Source organism: Castor canadensis, chromosome 11, assembly GCF_047511655.1.
Source record: "Castor canadensis chromosome 11, mCasCan1.hap1v2, whole genome shotgun sequence".
Lineage (NCBI taxonomy): Eukaryota > Metazoa > Chordata > Mammalia > Rodentia > Castoridae > Castor > Castor canadensis.
Genome location: NC_133396.1, coordinates 134,997,629 through 135,021,009, shown reverse-complemented (window position 1 = coordinate 135,021,009; position 23,381 = coordinate 134,997,629). Strand labels below are relative to the sequence as shown.

The 23,381-nt window shown below is 37.1% G+C and overlaps 1 protein-coding gene across 8 annotated transcripts in view; it reads right to left on the bottom strand.

The window, feature by feature from the left end:
- Positions 1 to 23,381, bottom strand: part of Kcnt2 (potassium sodium-activated channel subfamily T member 2) — a 363,205-nt gene that overhangs the window by 62,270 nt on the left and 277,554 nt on the right. For all 8 annotated transcript variants that reach the window (XM_074048756.1, XM_074048753.1, XM_074048759.1 and 5 more), the window contains one exon: positions 7,743 to 7,854. In XM_074048756.1, coding sequence (XP_073904857.1) covers positions 7,743 to 7,854 — 112 coding nt within the window. The remainder of the gene's footprint in view (positions 1 to 7,742; positions 7,855 to 23,381) is intronic.

The window sequence follows — 23,381 nt, the reverse complement described above, 5'->3', positions numbered from 1 at the left end:
AGATAAGTAATTATTACACTCCCTAAAAATAATAAAGCTAGTCTGTATATTATATTTACTTCTTTCTATAAAATATTAACTTAAAAACTTAAAAAAAATATTAATTTAACTTTACTAACTTGTCAGTTATATAAATCCCTTCTTTTCCTTCATTTCTTATGTCAGCTTGAATAGTCTTAACAATTTGATCTTGTGCTCATTGTCACAAGAGACACACAGATGACAGCTGTGGGTGACTGTTCCACAGGTTGCCATTCACACTGTAGTGATGTGAATGTACTTTCTGAGACCCACTGTTCATGGCACAGCCTTAGTGGCCCAATGTGAAGACTTTGGACCTGTGGCATGAAATCATAATACCATGCACTCACCCCTCTGTTCTTTGTTTTTCTTTTGACAGTACTTGGATTTGAAATCTGACAGTACTTGGATTTGAAATCAGGGCTTACCACTATGCCACTTGAGCCCCAGCAATCCCCTCCCCCCCTTTTTTTTCTTTTTTGGCATTTGAACTCAGGGTCTCATCCTGGCCACATTTACTACTCTTTTAGGAAAATGGAGGCAATGTTTTTCAACATTTAAAAAGAAAGGTAGAAACTGATTAGTATTTTCCTCAGATTCTTTTTGGACCAATATAAGGAAATAATTCTTAAAAACTGGGTAAGAATCATTCCTAGTAAATCAAACCCAATTTTGGCTGGTAGTACTGGCTATTCTAGTACCTACATTATGAATAAAAGGTGGCTCAACTTGTCCAGACAGAAAAAGAACGAGTAAAACAATGTCCTTTTATTTGTTTTGACCAGTGTCACCCAACAACTAAGGTATTTGGTTCATACATAGTGAGTTGTTAGTAAATATCATTCCCTTGAATTTAAACTGCAAATATATAAATTCTTGCCTTCTTGTTTTTACATGTTAAAAAAAAGCTAATATTCTTACCTTATTTTTCCCAGAAGATATATCTTAAATCACATCATTTTGTTCTACCGGTGACTACAAAAGTTGTGTATAATTTGCACACCCCATTGCTTTCATTGTGATGTCAATTCCCTGATGTCAACTAGGTGTCTTACAGCTCAGTTCAGTTCCGACACTAGTAAGTGACAGACTGCACAGGTTAAGGGACCTAGAGCACCATGCAGCCCGCAAAAGATCCCAGTGTTTCCAGGCCAACTGCACTTCTCCCCACACAGTTACAAATGTGGGGCTTGGCATTCAACCCTCAGGTTTAGTAAGGCTCTGAAACCACTCACAGAATTCATGGGTACGTCATGCTTAACGATTGCCATTTTATTACAGTGGAGACAAATGAACAACAAATGAAAAGATTCATAGGAAAAGTTACATAGGTTCCCTGAGCACAAGAGTATGTCCACCAACCAGGAACCTTCTAAAGCTTTAGTTTTCAGCGCTTCCACTTTGTAAGTATGACTAGTTCAATCAACAGCCAAGGACTGAACTCAATCCTCTTCTTCAAGATTGGAAATGGGTGTGAGAGGGCTGCAAGTTTCATCTCCTAATCATGTGGTATTTTTCCTGGTGAGTAGCCCCCATCCTGAAGCTCTCTGGGGACCCCTCCATGAGAGTCACTTTGTTAGCAAAAACCTGGTGTGGTTGAAAGGTATGAATAGAAAAAAAGACACTCTTATTACACAGGAAATTCTAAGGGATTTAAAAGCAGAAACCAGGGACAAAGGCTGAGTATACTTTTTATTATATCACACGAGTCATTTTCATTACTTTGGTTCTTGCATCAGTGTGTAATTATCATGATTGTAAAGTGTAATTAACATCATCACTGGGGAATGGTTATAGTTTAAGTAATTTTAAAGAAAGTGGTCTTGAAGCAAGTTGTGCACACACATAAGAATGAATAAAAGGCTTTTTTTTTTTTGGTGAAACACATCAAAATAAGAGAAACAAAATAGGCTTTTGAAGGGAAATGAGACATTTTTCCTATTGTCTTTCTCTTCTACATTTCTTTATTTCCCCTCCCCTTTTCCATCTCTACTTAGCTCACAGTCTGTGTTTTTGAGGCCTGTTGTGACTATTTTGTTGAGAAGAGTGCTGATGGCCTCAAGCATGGGAACCATTATTGATGAGAAGGTCAAGGAAAAGGACAATGTAAGAAAATATTCAACAGAACAGCAGACAGTGGTCAAAGAAAGGAAAATGCAGACTAAACTGTGATGCTCAGGACATGCTTTGGCAGAGCACTCAGATTTGAAGAAAATAATTGTTATGCATATTATGTGCAACAGAAAATACTGGTTGCCCAATTTACCCATTGTCTAATTTTTTCCCAGCCCACAAGAACTACATTTCTCAGACTCCCTAAAGATAAGTGTGATTAGCCAATGGCACAGAATGGAGAAGATATATGCTGCTCCCAGTCCTGGACTATAAAAGCTTCCATCTGATTACTATTGGTATTTATGTACTATTATTTCCTATAGAGATTAAAAGTCCCCATAACTTAGGCCAGACATGGTGGCCCTCATCTCTAACCCCTGCTTTGTGAGAGACGTAGGTAGGAGGATCACAATCCAGGCAGGCTGGAGGCATGACTCAAGACCCTGAATTCAAACCTCAGTACATTCAAAACAACAAAAAAATGTCTCCAAGATATAACCGTGTCTAATTCTGATATCAAGAGAATAGGAGATAAAAACTAAAGTGAGAAATAAAGCTTTAAACAGCAAAGCCCCCCTCAAACCTACTCTCCCAACAACCTGAAAGCATCTTTGATGAAGGTAAGATAAATGCATTGATTGAAGAGGAAAATAAATAATGAACTTAAGGGCTGGAAGCTTGGCTTAAGAGGAAGCACACCTGCTTAGCAAGCATGAAGCCCCAAGTTAAAACTTCCAGTGCTACCAAATAATAATTATAATAATGATAAACTTGAAATCTATGTACAAGAAGGAACTTTGGATATATGTCTGACCATAAAACTGAATAGAAGCAAGTGCACAAGTTTATCTAGTTGTAAAGAGACACTCATATTCTAGTGTGAACAAAAAGTGTTTAGATTTTTTTCAGCTGTAATAAATTAGGTCAAAGTTACAAAAGTTGCAAAAGCTATAAGCAGCATGCACTGAATTGACATGAATAATGATGGCTTATGAAGAAACTTAAAGTGAAACTCAGGGGCCATAGACAACACCAGATGAGGTCATTCATCAAGATTAGCAACTCTAAAAATTATTGAAGAAATAACCAATAAATCCTCTCCTCAACCAGAGCAGAGGGAAGTCCTCAAAACCATTGCTCACATTATTGTAACAAACCTGTGATCCTTCTGTGCCTTTGGCTTTTGGGGGTTCTTTTCCTTTTCTTCCTAAATGTCACGGGGTTCAGGACACGCTACTCCGAAGTATATAATGCATTTCAGAAAACAGAAGAAGCAGGGAGGTCTTACTCCTCTTTTTCCCCCAACAAATAAATACTTTTATTTATTTAACACTTTCTTTTTTATTGTACATATTTAAGATACACAACATGGTGTTTTGGTATACACAGATAGAGTGAAATGATTGCTGCAGTAAAAATTTACATATTTGTCAACTTCCATAGTTACCACTTTTGTAGTAAAAGCACTTAAAAATGTACTCTTTTAGCAGTTTCAGTATACTACCTTAAAAAAGTCATAAAAGCTAGGTAACCTTTATGTGAAAGTAGCTTATAAGGTTCTCCAGAACCAGGACAGGGATGTCAAATGTCCTCAATGTTATCACCATTAGATCAAACCTCCACTGTACAATCATACTTCAGCACAGCTATCACTTTTCTCCAAACCTAATTATAATAATGAAGATTTCCCTGTTTCTTTGGGTCTTCATTTCTAAAGATTCTTGTGCATGTAAAACTAATATCAAATACACGTGTCATGGTTTTCTCTTGTTAATTTGTTCTTGTTCATGTTCATGTCAGCCATGAATCTTGCAATGGGAAATCTTTTCTCCCTTATAGTGGGATTAGCAGTGGCTAATCCCAGAGTACACTTGAGTATTACTTTTGATAATAATGGAAACTACGTATTTAATTGAATGCAAAACCTACAAGGAGAAAATAAAGCTTAATTATCAAAGAAATAAAGCAACTGAGGCCAACAGAGTCTGATGTTTCATGCTTATCCCCATAAATCCTCTCACTTCTGAAGTTTGAATGAGGACCATTTAGAGCAAAAACCAAAACAAAAGAACCGTGTGCAAGTGGTCAAGATGGTGTCTCTTCCTAATTTAAAGCTTTGATTGTGTTTCTGAAGGTGAGGGCCTTACTTCTAAATATGCAGGTGCATCTACTTAGAGACAGGTGAAAATTATATTCATAATTATGTTCGGGAAGAATAAAAATCCATAGAATTCTCAGTCAATAGTAACTACAGAAAATGTTATTGGAAATGTATTTAAACATTGGAATGAAGACCAAATTCCTAATGTAAAAATATTTCTGAACTCAGAAGACAAACACAAGAAGACAAATAGTAAATTTACTGTTTTCACACTAGTAAATATTAGTAAGAGTCCAATATTAGTAAAACCTAGTGAGACCTCAACAGAAAAACAAAGAGTTCACAAGAACAAAAAGTTCCTATTTGACAAAAATCTCAATTTTAATGGTAATAAGTGGATTCAAAAGAATTTTCCATGGCTTGATAACATCAAAGTCACTGACTTAAATTCTACTTCCTCTAGTATTGAGTTCCTTCCTAGTTCTTAGGGAAAATTAGAAAAAAAATAAAGGTAAATGTAAATTTAAAAAATAAAGCCAAAGAGACAGAGAAGTCCCTCCCCCTCCTCTTTTCCTGGAGCAGTTTCTTCAGAAAATTTGTAACTGCAAATCCCTTACTTCTTTGGGATAAATGGAAATTTTTTTTAAATCTGAAAAAAAAAATCTCTAGCTAGTTTTGCAGTATAGGAGCTCTTTCTCAAGATTAAACTTTTTAAAATGTGAATATCAAGAAAGATAGCAACTAACATCTCGGTCTTTTTGGAGCTTTAACCTAGATGCCTAGATTCAAGTTGTACTTAGCTAAAGTCTGGACGTAGCCAGACATAAATTGCTTAAATAACAAAGTCCACAGTTATCTCTCAGGAAATGCCTCCAGGATTCACTCAAGGATGGTTTAAGACTGGCATTTTAAGAAAACACCTGCACAAAAGGAGTCAGCCCTTCCTGTCAGTGACCTGTGACATCACACACTCAACATGGAACACACAGAAAGACAGCATTCCCCCAGAAAAGAAACACGTGTCTGTAAGAGGCATTATGACCATCTACACCTCTCAAAGGAACCTCAAAACTCCCAGTTCTCACCATCCAATCAACAAGCAAGTTCTCCTCTCTCCCTCCACATAAATTCCCTGGCTGTCAAGGATTACAGAGGCAGATCTGAACTTTCTGCTTCTGACCCCCTGCTGGCTAATCTTGTAATAAATCTTTCTGTGTTTGTGATTACTTCGGTGGATTCCTGACGGGTACACGCAGTAAGGTTTAATTCCAATTCAAGTAAAATTTTCTACATTTGTGGAGAGGATTTCTAGGCTAGCAGTAGTTTTCAGTTTGAAATTAGTGCTCCAGCTGAGATAAAAACATCATTTTGTGCTTCGTTTCCCTAGTGCAATAAGCACACAATTATGTACACAAAAACACCCCAAGTACTGAAAATATTATTCACAAAAATGACCTTGTTACATCAACGACCCAGAATAAAACTGAATGCATAGAATGGGATTCTTATTGGTGACAATATCAACAGATATTTATGCTTTATCATTTACTTGAAAAATAATCATATGCCAAACACTGGGCTGTCTGCATGTACTATGTACTGTAATCTTACATTGACCTTATTATTTAGCTCCTACCACTATTTTCCAGATAAAAATCCCAAGGCTGTGAACCGAAAAATAATTTATTCAGGTTCTTTTACTGAAAATTAATGGAGAACTGGATCAGTCTGACTTCAGAGCCTAACTTCTTCACCACTTGGTAATCCCACCTTACTTTTGATGATGTTAGCCTTATCCCATGCTGGCACCAATTCCAGCTGAGTTCCTAATCACTGAATTTGCTTATGGAAGCTGAGTCTGTTCAACCCTGCCGTTCACCCCTCTTGGGTTGGTATGTTGCAGCATAATGAAAGTTGTCTGTGCTGAACATTCATGGCCCTAGATTTCCCATTCTGCATTGATTAGATACCTGTGTAATACTGAAAAAGTTATTTAATCTTTCTCAAAGTCAGTTTCCATAAGCAGAACATAACAATGACTTCCTAAACCCATAAAAGAGTGTGGTTAGTGGGTTATACTGACATAGTACATGTGACCAGCTTTGAATATGGAAACCGATCAGCAAGAGGTCAAAAAAAAAAAAAAAAACCAAAACACTCATGCAGAACATGTCTCCCAGAAATTAGGGCAGTGTCTGATATGATCCCAAAGCTAAATGTTGAGAATAGACTCTGTTTACCTTCATCTAATTCTTGTCTTTCCCAATAATCAGGTGAAATATATTTTCTTTTATTACTGTAAGTTTCATGATCAGCAGAGGGGCTCAGGAAGTTATACCCTATGGCCTAGCCATTGTTTAATATGTCATGAACTGTGTGTGGATAAACTAATCAATGGCAAGGATAGCCTGAGGAAATAATGATCATTGTTCTTGAGATCTTCAGAACTGAAAAGCATTTCCTGACTAGATGATTAAGAATCCTTGGCCACAAATCTGTGAGAAGGCATCCCACCAGTCTGCCATCACCTATTTCCTGTACAAACCATCCCAATGAGCCTCTCAGCAACATGGCCCTATAGCATGACAGCACAACATCTTTTGAACAGTTAGCTCATCCACCTTGCCTTTCAACTAATTGACTTGAATCATGTGGGGAGCAAACTAAGCCTTCTGCACAGTAACAATAGGTAATCCAAAAAATAAAATAACTAATAACAAATCTGTCATCTTCTCTCCTATACTGTTATCAGCAATGAAAACTGCATAGATTTACATTTTTCCATGTGTACATTTTTACATCTAGTTCTACCTGTATACAGTATCAAATAAAAGATGAGCCCACACTCAGCTGGTCACTAAGAACGAACACCGAACATTTCTGTCCACAAAACATGGCTTTACAATTCACCTGTCTCTATTAGCACCATCCTGACTAAGTCCTAATCAAGTCACTGCTTTGATTAAATTTCCAAATCTCAACACATTTCAGTCTTCTTTCCCTCCTCTGATATATTGCTTAAGTTCTCTTAGAATTGCAGCCCCCAGAGCTGCCGAGATGAGCAACAAACCTGACTTTTTTCTCAGGCATTGTCAGTGACATTTTGGAAGTCAGTTTTCAACAAAACCTATCACTTTTTTAAGATCCTAAAGAATTTTGGGAATTACAAAGCCCTGCATAAATACAGATCTTCTGAAGTAACAAATCACTTATACTATTATCAATATAGCCTAAATTGTAAGTGAGTATATATGGTTATGTAGCACTTAATTCTTTCTGAAATTATACTTAGTGAAGATAGAATAAAATATTTCCACCATAATATGGTTCAAATCTACCAATTCATTGTTTAAAAAAAAAGAATTAGGATTTTAGTCCTCAAAGAGGCATTCAAAACAGCACTTTTTATTTTGCTGTCTCATGGCTTTTCTTTCTCTGCATAGATATTTCCAGCTACTATTTGAACCAAAATGGTTCAACCCAACTTTCTTAATGTGGTTCTTACCTTTTCCAGTTTTGAAAGAGCAAGAGAGTAACAGTCTTTGGCTCTGAACTGCATGAACCTCATGTTTGCTGGGTGAGTAAGCTCTGTGATGATACTGAGACTGGAAAACAGCCTACATTCCAAGAAAAAAAATGTATTATGCTAACAATCCAATATGGTGTTTTTGATAACAACATATTTATGAGTGAGCGACTCATAGCCTTAAGCATAAAAGTATATCCAATTATAACAGCAGGCAGTGCCACATGAGATGTTCTGGACATTGCAAGAAAAATGAAACACTATTCCCCAAAGAATATTTTAACCAACATTTTACCACAGTAAGAAAAATGACTTCAGCAATTTGGCTTCTATTAGACATGTATCTCTATAAGTATGAAACCACTCAGAAAGAGAAGCTCAGAAAGCTGATTTAAGTTACAAGATTACTTTGTAGGTGATATTAAAATAAATTCTAAGATGAATAGTCAACTGGCAAAGATGCCAATTATCAATGGCATCACGAGATGTCTTGTGTGAGCTCTTTGATGTTCTATGTTCCTTATTCTTAGAGTCTGCAATTTTTTTCTTTTTCTTTCTTTTCCTTATTTCTTTCTTTTTCTCAGTACTGGGGTTTGAACACGGGGCCTTACACGAGCCACACCTCCAACACTTTTTGCTTTCAGATAGGGTTTTGAATATTTTGCCCTTGCTAGTTTCCAATTGCGATCCTCCCACCTAGCTGGGATTCCAGAAGTGAGCAGCTATCCCCTGCCTACTGTGTAAATTTGAAAGTTTAATCTTGCTAGAGTGAATTTCTGAGATGGAAAAATAATAAAATTTCACTATAATGAGTTGGAACAAGTCTCAAGCATTAATCATTCATTGTGTTGTTAGAAAATGGTCCTAACCATGGCTTCCCACTTGGTTTCCTTCCATTTGGCCACATCCCTGCATATTACACACGCAATTTTTAACACAGAGAGCAAAGGGCAAGATAGTACCACAATAAATGGCTCCATTTTGGGTGCTGTTGATCATCTGATCCTTACCTGACATCCATGAGTTATTGATAGCTTTTCATATTCAAGTACTTTTGCCCTTATCTCTAATTTTGTTGAAGAGAGAGTATAAGCAATAATAGGAAGGACCAAGGGTTTTTGCTGGTTGAGGTAAGGATAGCTATACAGGGAGTTGATTCGCATTAATTTCCTGTGCATGTGGACAAAATAGTTTCTGCTGGGTATCGAGGGGGTGGGGGAGAGGGAGGGGGTGGAGTGGGTGGTAAGCGAGGGGGTGGGGGCAGGAGGGAGAGATGACCCAAGCATTGTATGCACATATGAATAATAAAACAATAAAAAATTTTTAAAAAGTACTTTTGAATTCTCTGTAGCAGCTACTTCCTATGACAGGCATCTCTGTTGACACAATATGTCTTTAAAGTAAGTCATACAAAGTTATGGCCACCTGTAATTCATTAAATTCAGGGACTACCACCAACTGAAAATACACTGGATTTAAGCAAATTATTGGTGACTCCAAAAAAAAAAAAAATCTGCTTCTGCCACTCTCCTTTTAAGGTAGTTCCAGTAGTGAGGGTACTCTTGCTCCCTGTGCTTGACTGTTTGGCACTTTATAAAGGAATGTTCATATTTTAAGAAAGAAGCCCTGTGCCTGAGCCCTACTGCTGCAGGGGAGTTTTTACCTTTCCTCAGGTCAGTTCTCAAATGCTGATTGATGATTTGCTAGGACAGCTCCCTCCTGCCAGGCAGAGTGGTCATGCTTCATTTTGCAGCCTGGAGCAAGGCGGGGGCGGGGGGGGGGGTCTACTCTCAGCGTGTGGCCGGCCTTCCCTGATTACCTGCCGCTCAAGTCCCTTTCCAGGTGATTCTAGTCATCATTCAAGTTAAGACGCTAAGACCTTTTTAAGACCAGTGTCTTTAAGAGTTATACGTGAACCTTTTTTCCCTCTTGGTGACCTAAATGTGCTAATACTGGAGGCTGACCTAATCAAGGGTGCTGAAAACCTTGCTATCGTCAGGTGTTTTGTGAACTCTGTTCTTTATAAAAGGAAGAAATAGAGACAGTATTATAGCTTAATCTTCATTTTGAGAATACTGTAATTCTTGACCTAGATAAGTTAATAAGGGTAACTGAAATGATATCAACAAACAACAAGCAGAATATGATTTTTTTCTGCTGATTTTTAACATTGGAAAAATAGGAATTATACATATGTAATTGGTCACTATCTTTAATAGTTTTGCAACCTTGAGTTGGTGAAAGTCCAAATTTTTTAATTCTTTAAAGGAAGGGTGTCATGAAGTCATGTTGCACAGTGACACATCACTAATACTGCTTCTTCAACACCCGTCCTTTTCTTACATTACCTTATTTTTTGTAGTACTGGAATTTAAACTCAGGGCTTCCCATTTGCAAAGCAGGTGTTCAATGCCTACAGACTGTTTTTGCTTTGGTCATTTTGAAGATAAGGTCTTGCTTTTTGCCCAAGCCAGCCTAGAACTCAATATTCCTATTTTATGCTTTTCTGGTCCCTGGCAAGACACCTGCCACCATACCCAGCTCTTTCTCCACTGACATGGGCTGTAAGGAACTTTTTGCTCTGGCTGACCTGGAACACTGATCCTTCCTATGTCAGCCTCCCAAGTACCTTGAATTACAGGTGTGAGCTATAGGTTCCTGGCTCACGTTACCACTTTTCCTTAAATGTACTTCCTTCCCTGTGTACTTTCTTCAACCTCTGTATTTTGAAGTCTGAGCAAGTATTTAAAATTCATCTTAAATCCAGTTGAGATGAAAACTATTAAATATTTTAAAGTCAAAATCCTTCTTGCTTTGCCTCCTGGGATGTGATTTATATCACTTCTCTCAGGACTGCCACATGCTCTGGTAGACATTCCCATGTCTTGGTGCTATTACCCAGTAGTGATACTTAGAAAGGCCGGCCTTCCTTCTCAGTGCTTTACCCTGCATCTTACGTACTTTATTAATGAATCTTTGTTAAAGTAAACAACTTCTCAATTCCTGTTTGTGCATTTGGCTTTAATAGATAAAATGAGGGTGCTTCAATTTAGTTAGATTAGTTTATGATTAAATACTGTATTGTCTACCTTCCACAAGACTTGTGTTTACTTCCTCTACTCTTTTCATTCAAGTCACCAATGATAGTGAATTACAAAAGTTAAAGTTATTTTCTTCAGAAGCTCTTAAAAAATGAAGGGTGGGTGGATTAAAAAAAAAAATCAGTTGACTTTTGGGCCAGCAATGTCCATCTAGTAGAATTACGAAATGCCATCAGCTGTCAATGGAAGCTCATACTATCTCAGAGTTTCAATATTTATTGAAGAAACATATTAAAATCACAGTGTGATTAAAGACATTTACCATAACGTGAGGCATCACAGACCATGTTCGATAGTTTGTGACAACAGAAACTGAAATTAATTAATAATGCTAACAAATGGATCAATGAATGCAACGCCCTCTGTAGCTTCATTCAGATGCTGTAGTCAACACTGAACTCTGAAAGAGAAAATTAGCTGACACAAGTTTCTCCTCCTTGTCATTTTCTTTTTTTGTCTTTCTCCTTTTGGAAAGATTAAAAAGTCCTTCCCATGATACTATCTAAAATATACAAAGCATTATTGTAAGAACTGTCTATGTATTCACTCACACAATTCTTGTCCTTAAACATTCTATGAACTAGTAGAGAAAATAGTAAAAATTCATGAATTATGAGTTTATAACTATTCTAGTGGGAAAAATTGTGATTCACAGTATATTCTTACATTAAGTAGTGTTAAAGTTCTAGTGAGGAATGTCTAGGTCAAGGAAGGAGCTAATGATGCAAACACTACAAATTAATTTTAATTTACTCCATGTTTTCGAGAAATTTTATGCTCATATGTACCATTATTATAATTTAAAAAAATCTGTGATTACATAGACTCTTATTTATATTCCTTTTCTAACACATTATATTGAACAGAAATATATAAGCATATGTACTTAGTTATATTTGAAGTCTCAGAAAAAGTGAGCAAAAGAAAATTGAGTGACCCAGTTACTGTATTTGACTTACTTCTACAGTTGAAATTAGATTTGACAACAAAAATTTAGGTTAATATGACTGATATTTCTGTTGTACATAAATGAACTTTTACACCATTTATGTTATTTTAAATTGAGAAACTGAATGTATTAGGTAAGCCTGCCACCTAGTGAAAATTTAGGATTAAGTAAGGCTTATAAAATAAAATATTATAATGCAGTGGTCTAAATCTATAAAGCATTACTGATGTTCAATTATAATATTCCATACTTCCATATTTATCTAACAAATACTATAAGTGTTCTAATAACACAAATATACTAATACTATACATCTATTTCTAGGCCTTAATATTTGATAAACACATTTTGAATATAAAAGAGTTTACAAATAAAATGACAAAATAAATTTCTTTTCCCTAGGTACTAAGATGATAATATAGAAATGTTGTAAAAAAAATATAGAAATGTTAAAAAAATAGTATAGTTAGTTGTATTTAAACTTTTCTACCATTACTTTATATTTTGATGCCATGATGTTAAGCTTAACTATGGAGATACATACAATATCTTTGAAATAGTTCTCTGCACCTACTAATTCATGTCATAAATATTTTTGACAGTGCTTGGTTGTGTTAACAGACAGATGAAAATCATATTTGTATGGTTTGGCTCTTAAATGCTCCTCATATACTCAAATGTTGAAGGCTTATTCCCCAGCTCATGTTGCTATTTAATGGGAAGTGGGGGTATATTTAGTGGGTAGGGCTCAGTTGGAGGAAGTTAGGTCATTGGGGTCATGCCCTTGAAGGGTAATATTGGGACCTCTTCCTTCCTCTCTTTCAATTCCCAGACACCATGATGGAAGCAGCTTTGTTCCACCAAGTACTCTCTGCTATGATGGCCTATTACAAGCCCATAGCAAATCGGCCATGTGACCATGAACTGAAGACTCTGAAAACATGAGTCAATATAAATCTTTCCTTCTTTACATTGCTTCTCTTAGGTATTTTGTCATTGTGATGGAAAGTTGACTAACAAATATCAACACACTATTTCACAGACTACCAGAAGTACTGAAACTACTTGCAATTAATTGTATCTTGAGTTAAGCAAACAAATAGTAGAATATGCAAATATGGAAAATGTTTAGGGTATTTTAAGCAAAATATTACTGACCTAAGTGTTAAACTATAAATTCTGATCTGTCATGATGGTTGGAAATGATGTTTTTGAATAGCAAAGAGTAAACATTACTATGTAAGTATACAGACATGAAGCACCAGTTTAGGACTGCAAATATTAACATGAAAGTAAATACAAATATGTATTTACTTTTCAAAAGTATTTTAGAAATACTTCAGGAAGCCCGAATTAATAATGATGAGAGTATGATAAATAATTCCATATCTACCATATTTAAAATTTTATCCACATGAACCATAGGAAATCTAAACACAAAATAGTTTCACTATACAAAAGAACTGAGGCAGGCTAAAATTAGGGAAATTTCAGGACTCATGGAAAAATATTATATTTCAGATTCCATGCTCTGTCTCATGTACTGCCCTCACATGACCAGGGAACCACCCATGCCCCTTTTACTCCGTTATTATTGGATGGGAATCACCTGGTTTCTCCTTACCTTAGGTCAGCATGAGTTTAAAATGCACCTGGAGACACACTCTCACTGGCTCCAGATTCCACGTGGGCCCCATCATGCTTTCTTTTGTAATTCCCTTCCCTAATTTTTAATAAACTCCATTTACAGCCATGTGTCCTGCCATGAATTCTTCCCTGAGGGACACAAAGAATTTGGAAGTCTTCTGATCAATAGATTCCACCTCACTGTCAACATGTGATGAGGCCAGGCAGGAGAAATGGTGAGCACCTGGACTCTATTTCTACTCTCTTTTCTTCTCTTCCCTCTGTTTCTTTGAAACCTTAGCCAAGGGAATGGACGGAGGTCTGGCCTGAGAAATGCAGCTGGAAGACATGGGGTCCCCAGTACCCAACAGTGCCTTCCCAACACAGTGGACTCACCACAGGTCGCCTTACAGGGGTAGGAGGCCATTTTCCCTCACCCCCTCCACCTCCCTGGCCCCTTCTCCCCTCTCTCTTCCCTCTCTGACCCTCAAGTTCATACAGCTACATGGCCCTGGGCAATGCCACTGGGCACCAACCATGGAGGTTGTGACCCAGAACACTTAAGTTAGACACCTCTTCACCCATTCCCCACCTCCTAACCTGTCCTGTGCTGTAGGTCAGTTGGGGTCCTGGAGGGTGAGGGGCATGCCCACCCAACCCAACCAGCCTCAGGCCGTAAACTGCCTATGGAGATGCTACCAGAAAAATGGCCTTAAAAATTTACCTTGGTACTTGCGTCCAAGCAGGAGAGGATTCAGTGAAAGTGACAGCGAAGTTTATTAGAAAAGGAATATGCTTTCATCAGACTGAAAGCAGGTTGTCTCTAGAATGAGAGCAATGGGGTCAGGTTTAAAGGCAGAAATATTTATTAAGAAACTCTTAGTTTGGGGTGCTTTTGGCCCCTGGGGTGATTTCCTGGATTTAGGTCATTGTCTTGTTAAGGGAGACATTGTGTAATCTACCTGTTCCTTCTAAAATTGATACAGAATTTCTGTTTGAAATTTTTAGCCTCTGCTTTGTCTAGCTCCTAGGTTTCTGTCTTTGTTTTGGTAAATTCACTTGTGAAAACCTCCCTGCTCTAAACACAGTTGATGTTTAGGGTGTGGATTACTCTTGGGTAGAAAAGGAATTAAGCTTTAAGGTATTGGCTAACTTTAGAGCATCCAGCGTAGCCTCTGGGCTCTGGATACCTGATCGTAACAGAGATTAGTGGAGTTGGAAAGTTAAATTAAAATGATTTTTTTGTGTCTTCCTCTTGTGGCCACCATTTATGCCTACAAACTACCTGTCATGGAGTGGGAATGCACTCCCGGGTGTCAATTCACTGGGCCCGCCTATCAGTGCCAGCCTTGGAGTGGCCACTTGGAGGCTGGGAAGCTTTTGACACTGGGGGTGAGGCAGCTGGTAGCTTGGACCCTGCCAGCAGCAGTAGCAGCAGCAGTGGCACCCACATGGCCGCATAAGGCGGACTCAGGAGTCTGCTGCTGCTGTTGGGAGCCACGCGGCGGCCAGAGGGAGCAGCACAGACAAAAATGGCACCAGTGCTGGTCATGCCCCAAGACCCACCACCTGCTTGGCCTGGGCTCCATGGCCACCATGCTGCCCCCACCACAGCGAGTGCTGGGGAATCTAATAAACATGCCAGCTCTGGAAGCTCTGGGCCTCAGGCTGGAAACCCTTTTCTTGCAGTTGCCTTGTGTCCATGCAGTTAGTTACTAATCACGTCCCACAACACACCATGCCACTGTATGCCCTGGGCACCTGTCCTGACTACCACTCATGCTGTCCTTGTCCCTATGGCCTGCAGGAGGTGAAGAGGCACACACCCCAAGGTCACATTTCCCCTCTTCCAGGGACACATGCCACAGGTCCACCAGTAACTGGCAGGCACCCTTCACTGATGGGATTAATGGGGTTATGTGCCAGATTCTAAAGATAGTTTCTAAGTCTCCTTTCTTTAGGGAAGCTAACAAGGACTCCCAGAATGGCTCAAGTGGTAGAATCCCTGCCTTGCAAGTGTGAGACCATGAGTTCAAGCCCCACCTTAGTTTGCTTCGATTATTTGGTCTCTTCATTAGGACAGAAGTTGGGGAAGCATTCAGTATCAGTATCCCATTAAGGAACTCTCATGCACGGGTGTAAGGGACTGGCTGTTTGGAGACTGGTAGGAAGTCAGGGTACCCTGCCAATTGTTCACAAGGAGATGTCCACTGAGGGCCTTTAGGGCAAACCATGTTAGAAGGACCTGCAACTGAGACTTCCTTGATATAAGAGGGACACTATAAGGATCTTGTAAAGATCTCACTCTCTCACAAAGGCAATTTTCCTCCTTACCTTTTCCTCTCTCTCTCTCTCCATCAGTCAGCATAGGGAATTTTATTCAGGAGTTCTCATTTAGGGTGGAAGGGTGACCCTTAGGAGAACAGGTCTCTCTGGAAGAGTAGATTCCCAATTCCATTTCCCTCTTTCTTTCTGTACCAGCTGGCATAGGGGAAGCCAACGTATTCACTTGGCTATATCCTTAAACACTGGGAGTACTTTAATACCACTAATCTAAAAAAAGATGACTAACATATATGGGTAATAACACCTGTCTCTCAGGGGGACATGTCTTTATTTCTGTAACAGATTGCTATGTTGAGCCTGTATGTTACATGTAACATGTCTTTGTTTTCTACTTGAGAGACCCTTTGGAGAAACCATGTGGTCACAAGAAATGCTGCCACCATGATAAAACCAGCATGTGTTCAGTGCCATATTGCCTCTCCCTAGGGTTTGGAAACTCATGGATAATGTCCCCTATCCTCTAGAAAAATTATAACTTATTGTTAAAATTCTCTAAATTAATACAATAATATGTTAAGGACTGGACAAAGCATATTCGTGTTAAAGATCTATTATAAGCTACTCAGGAATCTACCTGGCTAACCTACTAAAAATGTCAAAAAATGATTTATTTAAGAGTTCACTCTAAATTAATGTGATTATTTTGTGTTACTGTGTATGTTTTCTGTGTATGTCTTTGTCTCACCAATTGTGGCCACTAAATTTTTACTTTTTTTGAGCTCACACATGCATGCCTATATTTGACATTTTTTGGCATGCCTAGGTTAAAACATCTATGTGTGTATTTAGATGTGTTTAGAATGATTCTAAAACTATTTTTATACAGTTAATGTGTTAAACTTCTCAAAAGTTATCTAAAGTTCTAATCCCAAGCAAGTCTAACTATCCTCTGCAGTAGCACTAAGGGAAATTTATAGACAATAATCTGTTTCATTCTATCATGAATGTATTTTACATTTAACTCTTTTATAATTAGATTTATTGACCCATGTGTTCTCATAGATTGCTATTATAAAAAAGATAATTTTATTTTATTTTTGAATCCTCTAAGATAAGATGTTATTAAGAATTATTAAAACAGTATTGTCTAAATTTGGGGTTTTAAAAAGGTTGTTTCAAGATACAAATAAGGTCTTATAGCTTATGAGTTTATGTATGTGTAATTGGTTTGGTTATAGTTTAAAGTTTGCCTAGAGAGTTTTCTGAGTTCAAAATTTAAGGTACTAACATATATTTAAAAATGGGTTTCTCTTTCATCAAAATAAATGTCAGGGACTTTTGATGCTATAGGATAATGTGAAATTTTATCAAAACCAAAGAAAAGGTCACCCTCCAAGTGGTATGATGAAAATTTAAGTTTTTATTGGGATCTACTAAAAGGTGATTGATCTTAAAATACTGGCTTCTGCACATCATTAACTCTCAATAATTGAGCCTGTTATTTTGGGTCCCTAGGGGCTATACTCAAGACCAATATAATGTTATTATGAATTCCAAGCCATTCTGTTACTTATCATCAGCAGTCTAGGACATGATTTCTTATCAATATCTGAGCCACGACTCTCAGTCATTGGGTTTCCTATCTTTATGCTTACTCCCTGATTTCTGTTTCTGTATCTAATCATTTGAGGAATTAATCTTGCTGGTTCCTTATTATCTTTTTAGAAAATGTACTCATTCCCCCAAAAGAATTTTCTATTGCTACTTGTACCAATTCTCCAAAACTATTCAGTTTTCTTGCACTGAGAAACTGTTTTCCCATTATTGGCTCCTAACATCCATCAGTCAAGCTTAATTTAGTGAGATTTGTATTTGGTAGTTAATTCTGTACTGGCTACAAAAGTTCATATTAAGACTTTAATACCTCTCTATCATCAATATATAATCAACAAAAGCAAAACTCAACAAAGAAATCCTAGAACTAAATGACATCATAGATCAAATGGCCCTAACTGATATCTACAGTACAGTTCATCCAACAACAGCACAATATACATTCTTCTCAGCAGCCCAAAATAGATCATAACACAGGGCATAAAGGAAGCCTCAGCTAATGTAAGAAAATAGAAGTAACCCCCTGCATTCTATCTGATCACAATGCAATAAAACTAGAACTCACTAACAAAAACTACAGCAGAAAATATGCAAATAATTGAAGGCTGAATAACACATTGTAAAAAGATGAGTGCGTCATAGAAGAAATAAGAGAGGAAATGAAAAGGTTCCTGAGAGTTAATGAAAATTAAAGCATGAACTACCACAACCTATGGGACACAGCAAAGGCAGTCCTAACAAGAAAGTTTATAGCCATGAATGCATATATTAAAAGGACAGAAAGATCTCAAATTATGACCTAATGCTACATCCCAAACTCCTAGAAAAACAAGAACGAGCAAAACCCAAAACAAGGAGAAGGAGAGGAATAATAAAAATAAGGGCCAAAAATTAATGAAATAGAAACCAAAACAAAAAAATAAAAGAATCAATCAATGAACAAAAAGCTACTTCTTTGAAAAAATAAGCAAGGTTGACAAGCCCTTGGCAAATCTAACTAAAATGAGGAAGGTAAATACCCAAATTAGTAAAATTAGAAACAAAAAAGGGGAGATAACAACAAATAGCAAGGAAATCCAGGGAATCATCAGAGACTACTTTGAGAACCTATATTCCAATAAATTGGAAAATCTTGAAGAAATGGACAAATTTCTAGATACTTATGACCATCCAAAAATGAACCAAAAAGATACTAACTACCAAAACAGATCTATAACATGTTATGAAATTGAAGCAGCAATGAAGAGTCTCCCAAAAAAGGAAAGTCCAGGACCTGAGGGATTCTCTGATGAATTCAACCAAACCTTTAAAGAAGAACTAATACCAATGTTCCTTAAATTTTCCACAAAATAGAAAGGGAAGGAACACTGACAAACTCATTTTATGAAGCCAGTATTACACTCATCCCAAAACTGCACAAGGGCATATCCAAAAAGGAGAACTGCAGGCCAATTTCCTTAATGAAGACTGATGTAAAAATCCTCAATAAAATAATGGTAAATGGAATCCAATAATGTATCAGAAAGATCATTCACCATGACCAAGTCAGTTTCATCCCAGGGATGCAGGGATGGTTCAACAAATGCAAATCAATAAATGTAATGCAGTACATTAGTAGAAGCAAACACAAAAACCACTTGATCATGTCAATAGATGCAGAAAAGCCTTTGATAAGATATAACACCATTTCATGATAAAAGCTCTAAGGAAACTGGGAATAAAACAAATGCACCTCAATATTATAAAGGCTATATATGATAAACCTATAGCCAACATCATACTTAATGGGGAAAACCTGAAACCATTTTACCAACTGAAACTAGATCCATTCCTATCACCCTGTACTAATATCAACTCAAAGTGGATTAAGGTCCTTAATATCAGACCTGAAACCTTGTAGTTAATATAGGAAAGTGCAGGGAATACTCTGCAAGCAATAGGTATAGGTAAGGACTTCCTTTGTAGAACTCAAGCAGCCCAGCAACTAAGAGGAAGAATAGACAAATGGGACTACATGAAATTAAAAAGATTCTGCACAACAAAAGAAAGGGTCTTTAAATTGAAGAGACCACTCACAGAGTGGGAGAAAATATTTGGTAACTATGCATCAAAGGACTGATAACCAGAATATATAGGTAGCTCAAAAAACTGAACTCCTCAAAAGTCAATGAACCAGTAATGAAGTGGGCAACTGAACAAAACAGAATTTTTTCAGAGGAAAAAGTCCAAATGGACAAAAAACATTTAAAAAAAGATACTCACCAACCCTGGCTATAAAGGAAATGCATATTGAAACCAAACCAAGATTCCACCTCACCCCTATTAAAATAGCTATCATTAAAAACAACACCAACAGCAAATGCTGGCAAGGATGCAGGAAAAAGGGACCCTCATACACTGCTGGTGGGAATGTAAACTAGTACAACCACTTTGGAAAACAATATGGAGGCTTCTTAAAAAACTAAACATAGATCTGCCATATAATCCAGCAATCCCACTCCTGGGGATATACCCAAAAGAATGTGACTCAGCTTACTCCAGAGGCACCTGCACACCCATATTTATTGCAGCACTATCCACAACAGCCAAGTTATGGAAACAACCAAGATGTCCCACTACTGAGTAATGGGTTAAAAAAGTGTGGTATTTATTCACGATGGAATTTTATTCAGCCACAAAGAAGAATGAAATTTTGTCATTTGCAAGTAAATGGATGGAACTGGAGAACATCATCTTAGCCAGGCTCAAAAGGCAAAAAAAATCACATGGTCTCCCTCACATGAGGATTATAGACCTAAAACAAATGCAATAATATCATTGGACATGGTCACTTGCTAAGGGGAGAACACACACGGGAAGAATAGGGAAAGGAAACCTAAAATTTGAATGTGGTTGATGTGCTCACTGTAGAGGAATGAATATAGTAATCTTAAACTGGCAGAGGCCACTATGGGAAGGGGATCAGGGAAGTACCGAAGAGGTCTGGTACAGATGAGCCAATGTGGGTTCCAATACACATGTGCATGGAAGCAACACTAGGAATCTCTCTGTATCTCAAATGAGCAAAAATGCTGTCTTACTTATTATCACATATGTTTTCTCTTCAACAAAACTGTAGAACAAGAGGGCAGAACAAGTTATGCCTGGAAGCAGGGGAGGGGGGAGGGCAGGAGGGGGACAGATGGGGAGGTGGCACAAACAATGCATGCACACATGAATAAATGTAAGAATGATAAAATAAAATTAAAAAAGATGGAAATTTAAAAAAAGATGTTTCCCTTTTAACACTCAGAAGATTGTTTTTCTTTATATTTTTATCTTTGATTTTACATGTTGTTTTTGGTAGTTGCCTCTTTGCTGAGTGTATGATAGTTCTGATATTTTATTGTTTATTAGTAAACATATCTTAAAAGATTTAAAAAAAAAATCTTATCAAACTCAATGAGGAAGTTCTTTTCATAGCCAATTAAAATTATTTACTATTCTTTGCATGCTGTCTAAATTATTCTCTTGCCAGATACAAAAACTGTAACGTATTTTTCTGGTAACACTGAGAAAACTAAGTTTAACTAAGTAAAAATTCTCTTAAGTGGTTCTAATACTGCTAGTGCCTTGTACATGTAACTAAATGTCATAAATCATTTATAAAGTTACAAGTATATACATGTAAACAGCTATAGTTCTTTTATATAAGGTACATTCTGTCTAAAACAGTCTGTGACATTTCTGCTCTTTATGACAAATGCTAAGAATTCTGCATTTAGGCCTGACATCTGTCAGGTAAACCAATGTTTATCTGACATTGGCTAAACGTTGTTTGATATATATGATATGCAATTGAGCATTAAAACAGGGTCTCTTTGAAATTACTGACACTGCCTTCCCTTAACCATTGAAGTGTTTAGGGTTTTTAATTGTCATTACTGTATTGGAAGTACTGACAAACTAATTTGTTACTTTACCTAACCAAAATTCAAGGTTTAAACTGTGATGCTGCTTCTGGATTCTTTATATGTTAGGTGACTTTATGTTCTTTAGTACATAAGACCTGCAAAATAGAGTTATAAAAAGACACTATACCACGCTTGTGTCTTAGCATCTTTTCCAAATCATATTAAGTGGTTTAATAATACTATATACAGATAAAATTAACTAAACTGTTATGTTAATTGCTAAACTGTTAACTAATGTTACTTTAAGTCTTATCATTACAGTTCTGATCCTTCTAAAACATTTATAGGCAAGTCCAGGAAAAATGTCTCTGACAACTGCCAGGGACCCACCCATACCCCTCTACTCTTTGATCATTGGATGAAATCACCTGGCTCCTCCCTTCCCATAGGTCAGCATCCGTATTAAGCACCCGGAGAAGGGAGGCACATTCTCTGCCTCCAGATTCCATCTGCACCCACCATGTTCCCTTATGTATTTCCCTTCCCTAACTTTTAATAAACTCCATTAACACCCATGTGTCCTGCCATAGATTCTTCCACAGGGGACACAAAGAATGTGGAAGTCTTCTGATCACAGATTCCACCCCACCACCAACAGAACTACTCTTTATTTATACATGTCATACACCTATTTTATGTTACTTATAGTTGAATTATTATTATTTATTTTTTGGTAGTACTGGGACTGGAACTCAGGGCCTTATAATTGCTAGGGAGGCACTCTACCACTTGAGCCATTCCACCAACCTTTTCTTGTGATGAATTTTTTTGAGATAGGGTCTCACAGAGTATTTGTGTCAAGGTGGGGGGGCAGTGGATCCTCTGCCTCTTGGGTAGCTAGGATTATATGTGTGAGCCACTGTTTAGCATCTTCTGATTTTGAGTGATACTTGCCTTATTTTTCAGTGCATTGTGTATAATCTCACACTTACTAGATGAACAATAAAACTGTGGGCCAAGTATACTGCATTAATAAATCACAGCTGCAGGTAGCCACAGAGCTCCTCCTTTCCTACTATGGAGCTAATGTAGGAATTGCTTTATTTCAAGCAGATGACAGATCCACAACTTCTTTGACTGTTTCCAGTAATTGTGCTCATTATTTTACCAAGTCTAATCAGCTAAATATTAGAAAAAAAATTTTTTTGTATTGAAACACAACCAATCCAAACGAACCACTAAAACAAATCACTCCTGGACCTTTACCATACATGTTTAACAGTTTAGTTTCATACTTAATCTGTTCTAAGTGTTCTCCAGAGAAAGTCTGGCTTTTCCATTTCTAAAGAAAATTTTCTCATCTCACCTTTTATCTGATGCCCGTGTTGTAGTCCTTAATATGCCTTTTTCTTTTTCTTTTCTTTCTTTCTTTTTTGCTATATTTGCTATGTCCAAAGAGACTAATTTCTCACAATGGTGCTTTGTTTCTCAGTCAAATAGGAATAATGATAGATTCCACTGACATTTCAAACATTCCCAAAGAAGTGCATTTTGTTAGGTGAATCTCACATGCCCATTTGATGTGCCTACTTAAATTTAGTTTAGATAATAATAGTTGTTAATATAAATGGTAAAATGACAAATATTTTCCAAATGTAATGAGTGTCTTTGGTAGGTGAAACTTTAGCAAGAGAAATTTAAATTTGAAAGTGAAATCTTCAAATCTTCAAATCTTCATCTCCACCTACTTTTCCTTCAATTTAGAAATCAAATATTCACTTTCTAGTAGATCTCTGAACTGGGAGGAATCACTTCAGTACTTCCTCTTAGATGTGTAAATGAAAGCCCTTAGGTACATTGGAGAGAAAGATGTAACAGGATCTGACAAGACAAAGACCTTCTTTTTGTATTCAGAAATGTCTGGTGGGGGGGGCAGTTAGTAAATTGCTCAAAATTCAAGGCATTTCCTGACTAAAGGAATGAGCATATTCTGTTCTTCTGTGGAATCTAGAATCTCTGGATAAATGCAATCTCATAGTTTGTTGCCATAAAAGGCTACTAAGAACCCAACAAGTCAGGATAAGTTCATAGGTAGCAGTTAGACATAAGCTGTGGCCATAAGAAGAGACAGGGAAAATATATTGTTTTA